Genomic DNA, 16,745 nt, shown 5'->3' on the forward strand with positions numbered 1-16,745 from the left:
ATGATCCCTTGAACCTCTCTTAGGCATCAATGGACCATTCAGTGGTAATAGTTTCCATGTTGACACTGGAGTTCACACTCTCTCTACAAACCCAGGACTTCAATATCTTTTACTGTCATTGAAATAAATGCTGCTGTCATATACCACCACAGCCGGGTAAGGTTTCAAATGAATCTTGATTTAACAAAATACTTGTTTATTTTCAGTCAGGGAAACTGGGGGAGAGGGGTTATTTTTAGTCAGGGTGTGAGGGGGGGGGGGGGGGTTATAATAAATATGATCAAGACATACACAAACACAAGCATCAATAAAGCAGTAGATAACAGATTATCTAGGAGGTGAGGGGTGGTGCACACCCTTGCATCCCTCACAGAAAGAAAAGTTTGGTTACACCAAAGCTGTGAGAGCAACATATTTAATAGTTGCATTTATAATTACGTACAGAATCCTCAGAACAAAAGCTTTTTAGTCGTTTTCTCGCATGCTGTACTTCAGACATGTATGCCACCTTTGCCAATGACCCCCCTGAAAAAAAATGTACAGAATAATTAAAACATATAAGTCTGGTTCTTCTGCATGCATCACAAACCTATTGGCAAGGGTGGATCCAGGGGGGGCAAAGAGGGGCTGAAGCCCCCCTTCAGCAGAAAAAAACAACTGAAGAATTAGATGCTTTATTAATTGCTTTCCATTGTGTTGACAGAGAAAACTCAATTAGCCTCCCCCCCCCCCCAACTCAATTAGCCCTCTCCCCAAAAATTTGGCTGGATCCGCCCTTGATTGGTGGTTTTCAACCATTCCCAAGAGGATCAAAAGACAAAGACATGGTAGCCATGCTGGTGGATAGGTGCATAAGGACCTATTAAGAAATCTTTTGTTAAAGTCCACCAGATGACTTAACATGAAAACTTGGGGTCTTTTTGGTTGTTTTTATTAAATCACATAATTAGACTGATTCTGAAGCTACCCAGAGAAGGAGCCTACATCCTGCACGATCATACTAGCATACAAATTATTACTAATCTATTAAAGCCCATTGCCAAGGAGAAATACAGACCATCAAAAGATTTATCATTAATTAGTATTAAAAAATAATATTACTTTGAGTTCATTAGCAAACCATCCATGTTTTGTTTTTAACTCGTTACTATGCCGTTGCTTGTTATTATTAGTACCAATATCTCTTGCTATATGTAATATAGGTATGGTAATTCACACGACGAATCAAAAATAAATAAACAAAATTCAGCTTATTATGAAGAAAACGTTTCGAAATAGATAGCTCACCGATGTCCACGGCAAAAAGTTTAGCATTACTCATGTTACGAAACATCCGCGTAATATCGATGCTTGTAGCGTATCCTGAATGATAGCCATTCTCATTTGAGGCACTCATCTCGGTTACTACCATGTGTCGCTAGGAAGATTCTTTTTTATCAGTTGTTGTCGTCTTGACGCCTGAGTTCGTCCGCCATCTTGGATTATCTAATGACTTGAGCCCGCGATTGGAATGCGATTAAAATTCCCATTTAATTTTGATTTGTATGATTAAACCAAAAAACATTTTTTGTGTTCATATTTACAAGATATCTCAGAATTCCTAATTTTAGGAAAATACGATAATTTTTATTTTGAATTTTTCAATGAAAAGAAAGAAAGAAAGAATTGTAATTGTTTGGGGTTCCTGTGTTTTCCCAGTCCCCCACGTTCTTCTGGGATCGTTTTCTGTTCGTCACACGTGTTGTAAAGTTGACGTTTAGTTTTTAGAAGTTTGAGGATTTTTCTTCTATTTTTTGGCCTTTTTTCAACCGATAAACAGATTATATGCTTCAATAGCAATGTAATACTGTGGAATGCATAAATATTTGGTGGATCAAAACAGCTGATATCGAGAGCTTTAAAAGTTGGTCCAACATTTTTGCCCATCAAAAATTTCTTGTTTTTCAAACATCAAGTTCGTAGTTTCTTGAGTTCGTAAAGTTTTTATCGCAATGGTAGTTTTAAGCTCACTGCCTCCGCCTTCTGAAGGTGTTGACCACGTACAGGCTGACACACAAGCGTTTATAGATGAGAACTGTTTGGGGAATGGTACACTTTATATTGCAAAGGAGTAAGTACACTTTAATTTCGTACGCGATGTTCTTTGTACCTTTTTCATTTTTCATCATAAAATACATTATACAGTGGATTACACCATGTAATATAGCTGCTGTGGTCCAAGGGGATTAGAGTTCCCAAGTGTCTGGGAGGGCTATCTTGTCTGCGAGCATGCTTCATAGGTGAGGTATGCATAGTTTCTGGAAATGCTCAGCTGACTATTAATAAACTATTACTCGTGATATATCCTAAGCCTCTCTTCTGTGCATGAAATTAGAAGAGATGCTGAATGAATCCATTGTTCTGTTGCATGGTTGTGAGGCTTAGGGGGTATTTGTGCATGATTATGCAATGTTTATGCACATGGACAGGCTCTACCAATAATATATCTTTCCTTCCTGTTTTACTCTGATGAAGGAAACGTCAGTACAGTTTCAAACTTCTTTACACAGTGTCTACTTTTCTTTCTTATTCACTTGTTATATTAAACACACCAATGGGTAACCCTAGTTATCAGTTTATAATATTTATAGAGTATATATTTAATATTGTAACTGATGTGTGTACTCTTTTCTAATTTACAGACGTTTGTCGTGGTGTGGTATTAGTGGCCAAGGATTCTCACTGGAATACACCGCCATCGCTGTACATGCTGTTTGTAAAGATATTTCAAAGTTCCCTCATGAGTGCATTTACTGCATGCTTGATTCTTCTATAAATGGTGAGAATCCTATTGGAGATAAAAACAGTCTATTTTTTTGCAATTTTGCAAATAAGCTGCCAATAGGGGATGGGGGTTGCAGGCAATCTAGAACCAATGCCTACCTATATCTAGAAAGAACTTAGCCCACATTGCAGGCATTCCTCGTTGTTTCTGGTTGGGATGGGGCAGGGGGTTGGGGAGAGCACCCCAATCTTTTACATTTAACAAATTACAAGCACGCCCTCTCTTCGAGGCTTAAGTGCTCTTCGAAAATTCTGTTCTATGAATTAATAGTGAGCTTTACTGTAACTACATTTCTATTTTTTTTAGAAACTAATGAAGATGATGAAGATTCCAAAATCAGTGAAGTAAGATTTGTGCCAGAGGACAAAACAAGTTGTAAGTTTGTTTTCCTTGATTTACAATAGCTACATTGCTTCGGGTACAATTATTGTCAGGAAACACAAAGTTTTCCAAAGCAGGTGCCAATGGAATGTCACCAAAATGCCTCGATTGCTGACCACCAAAACCCTAATATTGAAAAAGAGCAAATTCTACAGTTTTGTACGTATGGTTGGGAAGCAGTGTAATGTACGTAACAAAGGTTTTATAGGAGGAAGGAGTATAGTTTATGTTTAGTGTACTGCTAAGAAAAGATCAATAGTTTCATTACTTTCTAACTATATGTCTTTAATTGCAGTGGAGAGAATGTTCAATGTCTTGTCAGACTGTCAAGCACTTCATCCTGACCCACAAGAAGAAGCAGAAGAAGAAATGGCAGGTATGAAGTACTGTCACAATAATGCCAACACAGGTTTACTCAGAGCATACTATAAATTATTACCATAACTGATACTGTTACTTATATGTAACGGTATAGTGACCATGTGTAACAATTGGAAGCATTAAGGAATGGTCAATGCTTAGCGTGTGCATTTCCAGTTCTGGATGCATGCAGGAGGTTGCTAAGCATGAAAGAAGCAAAAGAGTTGCATGAGGCATAGCCAAGTATGACTCTAACTTCTTGAGTGCTTAAGCAACCTTCCGAGTGCATTCAGAACTTGATATACCCACAACTAAGCATTGATCATTGTATTTATTTAACATTTTGTTCTAATGAAATCTTCATTACATAGAGCGTGCTGCTCAATCAGGTCAGCATGCACATACCTTTTTGGATGCATGCTCATGCATGTTAATTAGCCAATTAGAGCGCGCGTTATATCGTGGCTATGTTATAAGTTATGTCAAATCTTATGGCATAAAAATCAACTTTTAAATTCCAATTCGATCATGAAATGAGGGCCAAAGGTCTATGTGATTATATCAGGAACATACATTTCCCACTCTGAACTAGTGTATCATGTTTATTGATTTGATTGCAACATTCTCTCCTTGTCATTACAGGATTTGGAGGAGAATATTTCACAAGTGAAGGAGATGTCAACCTGACTGATGAAGGACAGGTAACAGTGAAGTTCAATTTAACTTTCTAGAGGGGAGGGGAGGGGAGGGGTCACAAAATCGTCTATTTGGTTCCACTTGGTTTTCCAAGTGGCATGATGGTTGTATAAATTAAATGTATAATCTTTAATGTGCAGGCAATACTGCAGCGACTGGAAAACTCCTTTCAGCAATCTGCTGGTCAGGAACCAGTGATGACATCTACAAATGGCAAAGAAACCAATGGTCATGACTGTGCTGATCAAGGTACGTAATTCTAGGATGAAAAGAAAGCTTATCAATGATGGTGATTATTGACAATGATGATAATGATACTGGTGATGATTGATGATGGCGATGATAGTGATCATATTTATATTGTTTATGATTGATGATGACAATGTAAATTATTGATAATCATTGGATGATGATGGTGATATTTTACTTCCAGATGTTGAGATGGAAGATGAAGCAGGTCAGTTTGACGATGCACAAATGTAGAGGTATGATATCGACAGAGGAACATTTACTCTTCAAAAAAAGAAAAGAAAAAAGAAAACATTTTATTCAACAATATATCCTTGATGTATTGATGTAACAAGCCTTTGGATACTACACTATGCCTAGTAACACTATGTAAGTTAAGCCTGGTTCACACAAGCAACGCAAACGCAAGGAATGGAAAATGTTCCATTTTCTTGTGCTTGCGTTTGCGTTTTTAACGTGTGAAACGGAGAAAACGCAAACGCAAGCACAAACGCAAGACGTGGTTCACACTAGCAACACAAACGCAAACGCAAGGAAAATACGTGTGAACTATAAACAAGCACTACTGCGCATGCGTATCTTAATTTACTTGCATTTGTGTTGCATGTGTGAACATTGCTTGCGTTTGTGCTTGCACTTGCGTTTGCGTTGCTCGTGTGAACTACAATGCAGGCTTAAGTTAATCCAATAATAATTATGGATTGTAATGCCAAAGCATTAGTGTTATATTTTTTCAAGTATATATCAAAGTATCCAGTGTAAAATGTTTTTTACATGAAACACTCATGTGTACATTACAACATTAAAAGATGAAGCCCTTTAGCTTATCTGTTGCATTCTTATGCACAGCTGTGCATTGATAGTGGGGAGAACGCTTTTGCACTGTCTGGAAAAATAGACCTAATATTGGTCTTGGGGTAATGATTACCCATTTCAGACCACGTGTCATTCTCTTGAGAATAAGATTCTTTGTTTGAGTTGTATCTATATTCATGTGTCTTCTCATGTGCAACCATTAAACAAAGAAATGATACTCTAGGGAATGACATGGTCCGTAATGGAATTACTGTAGGTCTATAGGTGCGTGCGCAATGACATAATTTTTTGGGGTCAATGGTCATTTAAATCAAGGGTGACAATGAGGAGGTATACATCATTCTGTCCTCTGAGTTCTCTGGTTTGATTCTACATAGCATGCGCACAGGGTTTGTTGCACGCACACCTTATGAGAGACGAAGGCTTGAGTCCTTCGACAGGGAGCCCACAGTTACTTTTTACCCTCACCAAAAGAGTCGGGTCTGACTTTCATCTCTGTGAACTTTAATGACAGGTTATGTCGAAAGGCAGACCATCCAATTCCCCCATAGTCCTTAATGTTACCAAAGTACATCCCATTTAGATTAGATGCATGGCAATTATTGTACCACCAGCTGCCTGTCAGGTCAATAGCGCACGCATTTCCTTTCCACCTGTCGTTGTCCACATCTTTAGTGCTGAATAACATATTATTATGGTAGTATAACGAGTCCCCAGCACTACCTGAGTAGTCACTCACTGTCAGTCGGTATTTTTTCATCTCACTTTCCATTCGGAACCTTGCGTAGTTGGCATACACTTTCACACCGTCCCAGTCCTCCATGTCAATTCGAAGGGAACTCTCAGTCGAAGCAACAAGACGGTTAATTTTATCATTGCCCAACCAGAATTCCCCTTCCAGATTCCCAAAGCCAAGTTTGTAGTCTTTCCATGTGCGATAGAAGTCGGTGGTTCCGTCGCGTCTTCGTTGGAAGACAGTCCATCCACCTCCATTGGTCTCCATGTCGCAGTAGACTTTGAAGGAGCCCTTGTCATCAGGTGTGATGGTGTAAACACCGTTCTTTCTGATTCCTGCCATGTACAAGTCACCACAGTCTCTGTCTATCGAAAAATAGGGAAAATTGTTTTAATTTAAATCAAAAAATAAACTGCTCCCTGAGTACTGACGGATTTGTGAGTTAGCCATGACCTTACTTTGATCAGCCCAAAGATTGTTACAGGGTTCAACGTGAGAGTTATCTGTGCTCTGACTTGGATTAGCCTAGCGGAGGTTGCCGATTTTCGGGTTCGATAAAATTTGAATGTTTTCACTTCACTTACACCTTTACAAAAACTCGTCGTAATATTCACTACCCTCCCCTCCCGTGTTATCTTCGATAACCTTCTTAATTAACGACGTTGGACTTGTCCTAATACTCACTTGGTGGCGGGAAAACACACTGTTTATGACAAGAATCTGAACAGCACTTCTTTCCTTGGATACAATCTTGATCCAGTGTACACTCATCCCGGGTGTTGTTAGGACACGGGCCAATCGGCAGTGGTATCGGACAGATACCGGGCTTGATGCCCCCTGGAATACAGACATACAAAGATAAATAAGCTAACAAACGAACCTATAGGCAATGTAGCTGTATGAATAATAGACGAAGGTTTTAATTGGGTCTCAACTTACTTGTGACAACACTTAGCCTCAGTGTGGCTTTATTCTTAAAAATGCCTCCATCGGTGCTCAGCTCACATATGTAATCACCACTGTCCGATGTCGTTACCTGGGTGATAGACAACGTGCCGTTAGGGTCCACGTTGGCACGGTGATCGAACAATAGCCCATTCCTTCGCTCCCAAGACACGACCAATGTCGGGTCGTATCCACTGCATTCAACATGCAGGATGTCTCCAGCAAAGAGAGTAGCATTGGTTGGTGGTTTACTACGGAATTCTGGCAGGGAAGCCACAACTATCTGCGTGACAGCTTCGGTTTTGCCGATCTCATTCTTGGCTTGACAGACGTATAAACCAGAATCAGAACTCTGTGCATCCCATATCATCATTTTGTCGTTCTTCTTGAAGATTCGCTTTTGTGGGATTTCACCATAGACCTTGGTCCATTTGATGGTGGGTGTTGGATAACCCTCGGCTATGCACTCTGGTAGCTTGATCAATCCTCTTTTCTTGATGAAAATTGGGCCTTGGAAGAACGACTTGATTCTGGGGGGCGCTTTAAAGCAAACAAAAAAATAAAGCAAAGCTTTTATCGATGATGATGTTGTTTTATGATGACGGTGGTGTTAACAGATGATGATGATGTTAACAGACGATGGTAATGTTTTATGATGACGGTGGTGTTAACAGATAATGGTGGTGTTAACAGATGATGGTGGTGTTAACAGATGATGGTGGTGTTAACAGATGATGGTGGTGTTAACAGATGATGGTGGTGTTAACAGATGATGGTGGTGTTAACAGATGATGGTGGTGTTAACAGATGATGGTGGATTTAACAGGTTAAGGTGGTGTTAACAGGTGATGGTGGTGTTAACAGATGATGGTGGTGTTAACAGATGATGGTGGTGTTAACAGATGATGGTGGTGTTAACAGATGATGATGATGTTTTATGATGACGGTGGTGTTAACAGATGATGGTGGTGTTAACAGGTGATGGTGGGGTTAACAGATGATGGTGGGGTTAACAGATGATGGTGTTGTTAACAGATCATGGTGGAGTTAACAGATGATGTTGGTGTTAACAGATGATGGTGGTGTTAACAGATGATGGTGTTGTTAACAGATGATAGTGGTGTTAACAGATGATGGTGGGGTTAACAGATGATGGCGGTGTTAACAGATGATGGTGGTTATAACAGATGATGATGGTGTTAACAGATGATGGTGGCGTTAACAGATGATGGTGGTTATAACAGATGATGATGGTGTTAACAGATGATGGTGGTGTTAACAGATGATGGTGGTGTTAACAGATGATGGTGGTGTTAATCCTTCGCTCTGCCTCGGATGTGTAAAATACATACCTTGTACCAACAGCTCCACAATTGCTTCTGCTAGACCAAGATAGTTCCTTGCAACACATTCATATTCTCCACTGTCTTCAAACCTGGTCTTCAATATCTTCATCTCGCCTCTAGACGTGAACAGGTACCTTTCTCCAGTCAGCGGTTCTCCATTTCGACGCCAGTAAACCGATGGTTTTGGGGTGCCTTGCGTCGCACATATGAATACAGCAGTGTTATTTTCCACTATTGACATGATCGTAGGCGTAGCTATAACTTTTGGTGAACCTTGCTGTCTTTCTGGTCCACTGGAGGCTACCGAGTAACCAGGTTCGCCTTTGTCTCCTTTATCCCCCTTTTGACCAGTTGTACCGGGTACTCCCTGTGCACCTCTGTGCCCGGTGCCTCCTCTTGGTCCCGGAGGCCCCGGGGGACCTCGGACGCAAACCTTTCCTTTAGGAGTATTACAAACTCTTGTGCTCTCAGTACGAATGCTTTCAAACAACTCTTCAAATTCGCGTCTTAAATCACTTAACTCTTTAGCTTGTTCAATTTTTGTGACAAAGTTTGAACCAGAAGTGTCCCCGTGGATTGTTTTTGGAGTTACAGTGACCTCTTTTGAAACAGGTTTCTGTGATGTTTGTCTACTCGATTCATTGGTCGGTGAATCAACTCCTTCGCCTAGTGATCTATCAACGCGTCTTTTAGCTGCAGCAGAATCTAAATACAGAAGGAATTCATTTTTAAGGAATATTTTGCTTATCAACCTTTTAAAACATTTTTCGTGTTTTTACGGTAGTTTTAGAAAATTCAGATCATGCGCAGTCTCGCATAACGTGAAATTTAGCTTGCGCAACCTCGTCCTCAGTCAACGCGGTAGGCTTTGGGGACGAGAGTGCCCCTGCGCTCATTGGCTCAGTTGCACTCTCGCAGGAGGTACATTTGCGGTTGCGCAGTCTTCACACATTCACCAAAGTCTGCGCACCACGTGTCCTATTGCCCCTCGCACTGTATCTGGTCAATATCTTATAAGGCGATCATAGGCGAGAATGAGCGAATTGAAAACTTGAGTACAGTGGCGCACGTGAATGACATTGATGTGGACAAGAATAACAGTAACCTCTACATAGTTTAATTTTAAACTTCACGTTAATTTTTCTGATTTCTATAAACTTGGCATATATCAGTCAGTGATAGACTGAAGCCATAACGACATCAAACATGCCGCGTCTGAAGTTATCAGGGTCGCGTAAACGCGCTGGAAGTGCTGTCTTGACTCGCTTAAGTTCTTGTTACTAAGCAAATGTCAAAGTGGCCGGTAATGACAACACGAGAGCACCTCTACAAATTAGATTCGTACTTCTCCTTGGTATGGGTATATTTAGTTCTTTGTCTATGAGTGCTACTTAACTTAACCATCACGATACATGCATTACGATAATACCTTGTTTTCCCTGGTTTGCTCTTGGTTGACGTCCTTCAAGATCTGTCAATCTTTGATTCAATGTGTCATACCTTTGCTCTTGTCTCGTGAGATGGAGTTCGATACGTACAAAGGCGAGGAAGACAAACGCTGACATAATGATAGCGAGAACTACGAACGATAACCAGGCCAGACTCCATTTCTGCTGTGCCATTCTTGGCTAGTACACTAGTATGTTAAAAATTATGGGCAAATCCCCGGCTTATTTAGATTCTCTTGTGCCTTTGGTGAGTGAACACACTAAAGGCTACAAGGATATGAAACCGTCTAAACGTTAACAAATCTTATCAAAAGCAAAGTGATAAACATCTATTAATTTTGTTAAAAGAACAAGGCCTTTGTTTCGGGGTATTTGACTGATTATTTACGTAAGAACGTATCAAGTATCGAAATGAACTCCTTGTGACCCTCCCCTCCCTTGGGAAGTAGGTTTGATTTTTTTGTTGGTCTCCCTGTGGTTACATGAAACAAGTCGTGACATCGGAGTCGTGACATCAAGATTACCGTACCAAGACAGGAAAACGAAATATTCGAATAAATTATGAACATAACATATGACCAGTCTCACCAGATTTAAGATTTAATTTCACAGTCGTAAAATCTCGAAAATATTTGAATAATCGTTAGACTTTTGAGCTGAATTTCACTTTGAAGGACATCAAATGGATTTCTACACCGTGACAGGGCAATATCAGTTTTATACCCAAGGCAGTTTATAGATCAGTACTAACCATGAACCAAGGTTTACAGCGCTGGATAACTTTTCTAGGTCTCATGGCCGTTTCTCTTATAACAGAAGCAAGCTTAGGTAAGAAATTGTTATCAAATACACTGATCTTTCACGATCTTTAGTACTTGAACATGATCTGAATCATGATCTGAAGACAGAAGTGAATTCATTAAAGTAATAAATTGAGATCTTTTCAGGACTGAATGTAAATATTATGCTGATAAGAATAATTTCAAAACGGAATATAGTTCAATCAAAATATCTTATATCATTTATGAAACCATATTCTTTATTGAAATCAGAAACTCGAATATTAAACACAAGCTAAAAGCGATATACAAGCGTCTGTTTTGACAACAACATATTGAATGAATTAGCATAAATATTTCATGCAGTGAACCGGCCAAAATTCTACTCACTCTTCCCTCCTCAGTAAAAGGAGGAGGCGAGGACTCGTTTGTATCTATATAACCGACTAGTTGGATTTTTAGTCAAATCCAACAAGTCGGTAAATATATAGATGCAAACAAGTTTTGAGTTAAAGTTCAATTGAATGTTTTGGTTTTCAAAGCCGGCACTTTTCGCTACTAGTGGGTAAGGGTGATATATAGTAAGATATTTTTTCCTAGGGGAGTGGGGTGAGTGGAGTGTTTGTTCTCGGAGCTGTGGTGGAGGAACTCAGACAAGGAATCGCACATGTGCTGGGTGTGTTGAAACAAGAACATGTAACGAAGATCGTACTTGTAGAAGTAAGTACATTGATGACTTGTGTTGAACGAGTTTTTTGAAAGTGGATGGATGAAAAGGTGAGCGAAAGGAAGTGGAGAACAAGGAAGGGGGTAATAGAGGGAGAATAGGAAGGAAGATGAAAAAAATCACGAATATATGAAGGACAAAAGGGCAAACGAGCAGATAATAAGAGAGGAAAGATGAAAACGTAATAAGGAAATGAGAAACTGAAAAAGTAAAAGTGGTCAGAGAAAATAAAAAGATTCATTACAAATAAAAAGAATGGATAGATGGGAATGATTTTTTTTTTTTTAACTTCTAGTCATTTTCTAATCAGTAATATCTAGTATTTCGTTTAACTGACATACAGTAGGCACAACAGCGATGATCGGGGTAGCTGTGGGAGTCAGTATCAGCATCTCTACAATCATTATTGTCGTCCTTGTTGGTATTTTCTTCGTTAAAGAGAAAAATGAAAAGAAAAGAGCGAGAAGCACCTATAAAAGGTAAAACTGTAATGGACCTTCTGATTCCTTCCTTCCTTCCTTCCTTCCTTCCTTCTTTCGTTCGTTCATTTCATTACATTTCTTTTTTATTTCATTTCATCCTTTATCTTAGTTCTCTGGTTGAGAGCACCCCGGGAGTATCTCGCAGAACCCGCACCTGCACCGTTGACAGCAACCTCGACATCAAGTTGAACGTGATTCGTCAAGATAATGACTCCCAGGCCCAAAGAAGCAGAGTGTGCCTGGTAACGAGTACATAACGAACAGCCTGGAAGCTCATTGGTTACTTCGACCAGCCAAGACTGAAGCCAGATGATGATGATGATGATGATGATATTCAAATCACATATAAGATGATATTGCATTGCTCATTGGAGACTATGTATGACTTAACAAGTTCGAAATAAGCCTCACTTGGCCGATGAATGAGAACAAAAGATATGCTGTTGAGCCTATTGTTTTACCGCATCATAGTGAGGCTTAGTATTTATTATCTCGTATTACTTATGCATTGGATATTATAATAATTATATTTTATGAAATAATTGTGAAACATACAAAGTATTTTAAGATGATGATGGTGATACATCATGGTGAAAATTGACGATGATGACGATCAATGATGGTGATTATAATAATGATGGTGATGGTGATAATGGTGATGAAGATGACGCATGCTGGCGATGACGATGACGATAATAACGATGATTCTTTGATGGTGATAATGATAGTATTATGAGTTGTAATAATGATTAATTATAATAATATTAATGATATTTATTAAAAGAGGATCGGCGTCAGATAAACGCACTTGGCCCCCTGTGTTCAATATATCTAATGATTCTATGATACGTGGACATCTGAGCGACTGATGTTTAGTCAGATAAAAACATGATTGTAAACAATAAAGTTATAGAGCGCATGCAGTAAAACCATGAAATAAAAACAAAGTTGATACGGACAAATAGTACTATTTAGTAACTTTGTTTTTATTTCATGATTTTACTGCATGCCCTCTACTCGTTTTAAAAACTTGAAGAGTGTACAGAATATCGGGTTGGAAGATAATACTGATAAATAAACTTTAATCGACTCAGCCTTCATCATCGAGTGTTTTTTGATTGGACGGTGCAATATTACTTCCAGTTTGATTGATTTGACAAAAGCCATTTAAGTGTCGATGTACTGACATTTACCATCTAATTTACCAATACCTCAAAGAGGATGAGATAAAATGGAGAGATAATTAACGTCTTAGCACGTACACAAAACAATCTTGAAATGTCAATATTGAATCCAGAGGTGCACTCGCTTCTCAACTTTGTGATTTCCAGACTTGGCATTGGCACAGAGTCCTTCCTTGATTCACGTCCGGGTTTTTCTCTAGGTTAACGCACTCGATATCATAAAGTGTGAGTCGTGTGATCAGTCCAGAGGTTGTTTTGGGGTTCGATAAAAAAGTTAAGAGTATTCTTGAGGACTAGATAGAAAACTATCTCTTTTTAGTACCGATAAATAAATGATAAACAGACTACTCACTCTATCCAAAGTCGGCAATTTTAAAAGCATGCAGCAAGAACATTGCTTTTTGCCACCTTGAACGCACATGCGCGATAGGGATTTGTCTTATCTTCTTCGACATCTAGCCGGAAAATTTAAAACTGTTTTTGACTTAAGTTTTAATTCCAATGCATAGAGTAAAAAATCTCGTCAACGGCAAACGTGAAACGTCAGTTTACTAGCAAAATTTTCTTTAAAATATTAGAAAAAGAATCGCAAAAAAAAAAATCCAAATGGTCAATAAATGAAACGTTTACTTGTCTTTGGTGAGAAGGCTTGCAAAAGGTAAAGTGAAATGGGAAACGATGAAAAATCGGTCACGTCTGCCGTTTGCGCGGGAAGGAAAATTGTGATTCTGTTTTTTGATTACTTTAATTTAGGGCCATACTTCCAGACATCGAGTGCTGAACCGTCGTATGGCAGCGCGAAGCATTTACGGCTACGTCGGAGATTTCGACCCCGACACCGCTATCCGAGGACTTACAGACTGATTAGGAAGCTCGGCCGAAGCCTAAGGGAGAGGTTAGTCGGCCCCTAGACAGTAGATGATTAACCCCCTGCTATGACCAGCAGGCCCGGCTTGTCGGTAGTGTCGCTGATGACTACTCACCCATAGTCACACTTTTCCATGTGGGACGCGTTTTGGACTATGAACCTAGTCATGAGGTATCCTTTAGGAAGTCAAGTCTGCCCCCCCCCCCCCCCCCCCCCCAAATATCTATATCTACATATATGTCAACTAAGGATGGCTTATTCTTCCTTTGATATGAAAAGACCAGAGGATTCGACTCACCAAACTGCAACTATATGTATTGGCCATTCTGAAAAACAATCCAAAAATGCATCGCAATGCCAACTCGACCCACTTTTTTACACAGTTAATCAGCTCTATTTTCTCCTCAACCCGCTGACCGCCTACTTAGCTGCCTAAAGACAACGAACCACCAGTCATGTGACTGGGACCGAACATATGAACATGACTACTATTACTACTACCACGTGTCGGCACGAAAACCTGTCATCAGCCATCATGATAAGGAGCTGAGTACGTGTTGTATGAGTAGGCATTACTGAATATCTCTAGTATTAATAGCCGTAATTACAAAAGAAATCGTAGCTGCTAAAACCATTCACACTTTTGATTGGAGATCAAAATGGCTTATTGTGATCTTGGTGTTAATGGTGGGAATTGTCGTAACGGAACTCTAAAGACGTGACCTGAAGTCTTAAAGTAATGGCCATAAATAAGTTCATTTGTGTGATTGTCTGTGAGAAAGCTAATGGCTTATCACCACCCACTAAAATAGCGTGGAGGTCTTAATTAGAAAGTAAACGACAAAGTTTTTATACCGGAAGGTCGTAGACGTGACCGAGGCAAAGACGCTTTGATTTAGGGCGGTAAAAATTACGTGTTCTAAGGGTCAGAACTCCATGGAAGACAAGCAAAAGAGCAGTCGGTGAATGACGGCAGCTGGCCTCGGGAAGAATAGCTTGAAACATTTATAAACTACGTATAGGAAAAACTCACTATTTATGACGTCAATTATATATGTCGGTAGATAATTTTGGCTTTTACCCGCCCTCACCTTTCAAACAATTTCAGTGAAAGTTTTTAACTTCCATGAGAAACAGCTTTTGCATGAACTAGCAAATTTCGTCTAGATGGCTCCATGAAAAATTTGTTGAAGATTTTGAAGGGTTCGAGAGAAAAAATCGATTTTGATTACCATCGTGTGTCATTTGAATGAACCTCCCATAAAATAGATTAGAATCATCATGTTGTAGGGTAGAGATGCCTTGAAGAGCGTTCATGGGCCCCTCGAGGCTGGTTCGATAGTCATTTGATAGAAATATCCCTGATAATAAATTAGGGCATGGTGATGAAATGTTTTGAAATATATATCAACTGGAGTATGTATACAGTTGTTCATAGATACAAGCCCTCGGCAATCTAAGATAAAGAAGTTATTCAGTTGTATATTAAAAATTCAGTCATCTCATACAAGTGCCAATCCCTCTGCACATGCACAGCGCACGCGAGCGTATATACCGATCGAGTTCAATGAGGTTACTGTTTTCGCGCCAAAACCAGAGTATATACCGCCTGTTTGTTTCCTTTGCAACATTTATCAAAAAAAACAACAAGTGAAGAAATGAGCTTTGATATGAACTCTAGAAATGGCCGGGAGATAAACGCTTAAGAGGGAAATTTCTGGTTCCTCCGTGGTACGCCTTTAAAAACGTGCTTGATCTCATGCCCTCGGTAAGAGATTCATTACAACAGGGCATATATGACTACGTACGTACCCGATATCTACAAAAAGACAGCCATTCAACCATTATAGGAAATAAATAAACAACCGTATCTGGGGTTTTCGTCAGAATTCACTCTTCCGTTGAGTGAAAAACTGAACCGCCCTATCTCGCGTTACGTCAAAACATAGACAAAGCTCACCTTTTTCGCTTTAGCTTTAATTTTAAAAAAGTTCCAGTTGAAATCTAAAAGCCAAGCTGTTAACTCATAAATGGAAGAATGACTAGTTATTCAAGTTGTTATGCAAAAATCGCGTGATGTATGTCAAGTGGTCGCAACAGAATTTCACAAAACATTACAGCATACTAATGTGAAATAATAGTCGGTATATTATTATTTATATTTGAGTATATTTTTATTGGAATAGTAAATATTATTTGGGCAATTCAGAAGTGTTTTCATGTCTCAGTTTGTGTGACAAAAACAAAAATATCACTCAGTTTTCAATTGAAATCGTTATCGTCTCGTTCTAGTTATTGGTCAAATCGAATCACGCGATTGCTTGTCTTTCTGATTCGTATAAACGAGCCATTTCAAATAGATCTTTCTAGAAACAATCATTGCTTTCAATTTATTCAATAATTCCAGTTAATAATAATGCTCATTTACAATGTGGATTTTGATATCACTGAGAAGTACGACAAAATAGCATCTTTGAATCAGTAGTGGTAGCGAGCACCAAAACTGAACAAAAGACTGAGTTTCGTAAGTTTATAGTTGCGGTTTTGGATAGTTACAGCTAATCCATCAATGAGGCATCAATAATGACAGAGGTTGAGAGTAGTTGCTAGAGTGACCTACTACCGTGAAAAAATGAACTCGAAAAAGACTTATCTACAAGATGCCCATTGATTATGTACAATAAAGCATTCGCCTACTTTCTAACTAAGTGCTAGGGTGATATTATGCGCTCGCAACGTCCATAATTTAGGTTTTCAGGGGTTTTCAATGGGGCACTAGTTTCATTTGGGTCACTGAGCAACTTGCAATAGAGCTCGCACTGTTGCTAGTCATAACACACTGAAATTTGCGGCCTGACTATGATGCTAGGCTTGTTATGTCATCATTTTGTAATACTGAATTTT

The 16,745-nt window shown here is 39.2% G+C and overlaps 4 protein-coding genes across 4 annotated transcripts in view; 2 read left to right on the top strand and 2 right to left on the bottom strand.

Moving 5' to 3' along the window:
• The window catches only part of LOC116286823 (4'-phosphopantetheine phosphatase), a 43,371-nt gene extending 41,903 nt beyond the window's left edge, over positions 1-1,468 (bottom strand). The window contains exons 1-2 of the mRNA XM_089031367.1: positions 1,288-1,468; positions 443-525 (exon numbers count right to left, since the gene is read on the bottom strand). Of these exons, the coding sequence (XP_088887493.1) occupies positions 443-525; positions 1,288-1,411 (207 nt within the window). The 5' untranslated portion in view covers positions 1,412-1,468. The remainder of the gene's footprint in view (positions 1-442; positions 526-1,287) is intronic.
• Positions 1,469-1,711: 243 nt separating this feature from the next.
• LOC116286812 (methylosome subunit pICln) lies at positions 1,712-5,332 on the top strand. Its single transcript, XM_031693398.2, has 7 exons — positions 1,712-2,110; positions 2,682-2,818; positions 3,131-3,199; positions 3,501-3,581; positions 4,208-4,266; positions 4,402-4,510; positions 4,695-5,332. The coding sequence occupies exons 1-7, from the start codon at positions 1,992-1,994 to the stop codon at positions 4,742-4,744; spliced, it is 624 nt and encodes a 207-aa protein (XP_031549258.2). The 5' UTR covers positions 1,712-1,991; the 3' UTR covers positions 4,745-5,332.
• On the bottom strand, positions 4,792-10,163 carry LOC116286821 (uncharacterized). The gene is made up of 5 exons (XM_031693407.2): positions 9,783-10,163; positions 8,360-9,058; positions 7,002-7,547; positions 6,747-6,899; positions 4,792-6,427 (listed from the first exon to the last, which is right to left on the bottom strand). The coding sequence occupies exons 1-5, from the start codon at positions 9,973-9,975 to the stop codon at positions 5,778-5,780; spliced, it is 2,241 nt and encodes a 746-aa protein (XP_031549267.2). The 5' UTR covers positions 9,976-10,163; the 3' UTR covers positions 4,792-5,777.
• A 149-nt stretch (positions 10,164-10,312) lies between these two features.
• LOC116286828 (uncharacterized) lies at positions 10,313-12,889 on the top strand. The gene is made up of 4 exons (XM_031693412.1): positions 10,313-10,629; positions 11,181-11,300; positions 11,651-11,786; positions 11,899-12,889. The coding sequence occupies exons 1-4, from the start codon at positions 10,554-10,556 to the stop codon at positions 12,044-12,046; spliced, it is 480 nt and encodes a 159-aa protein (XP_031549272.1). The 5' UTR covers positions 10,313-10,553; the 3' UTR covers positions 12,047-12,889.
• The last annotated feature ends 3,856 nt before the right edge of the window (positions 12,890-16,745 follow it).

Source organism: Actinia tenebrosa, unplaced genomic scaffold (genome assembly GCF_029948245.1).
Source record: "Actinia tenebrosa isolate PJP-AT-01 unplaced genomic scaffold, QUT_ActTen_1.0 PGA_scaffold0__85_contigs__length_37466705, whole genome shotgun sequence".
Lineage (NCBI taxonomy): Eukaryota > Metazoa > Cnidaria > Anthozoa > Actiniaria > Actiniidae > Actinia > Actinia tenebrosa.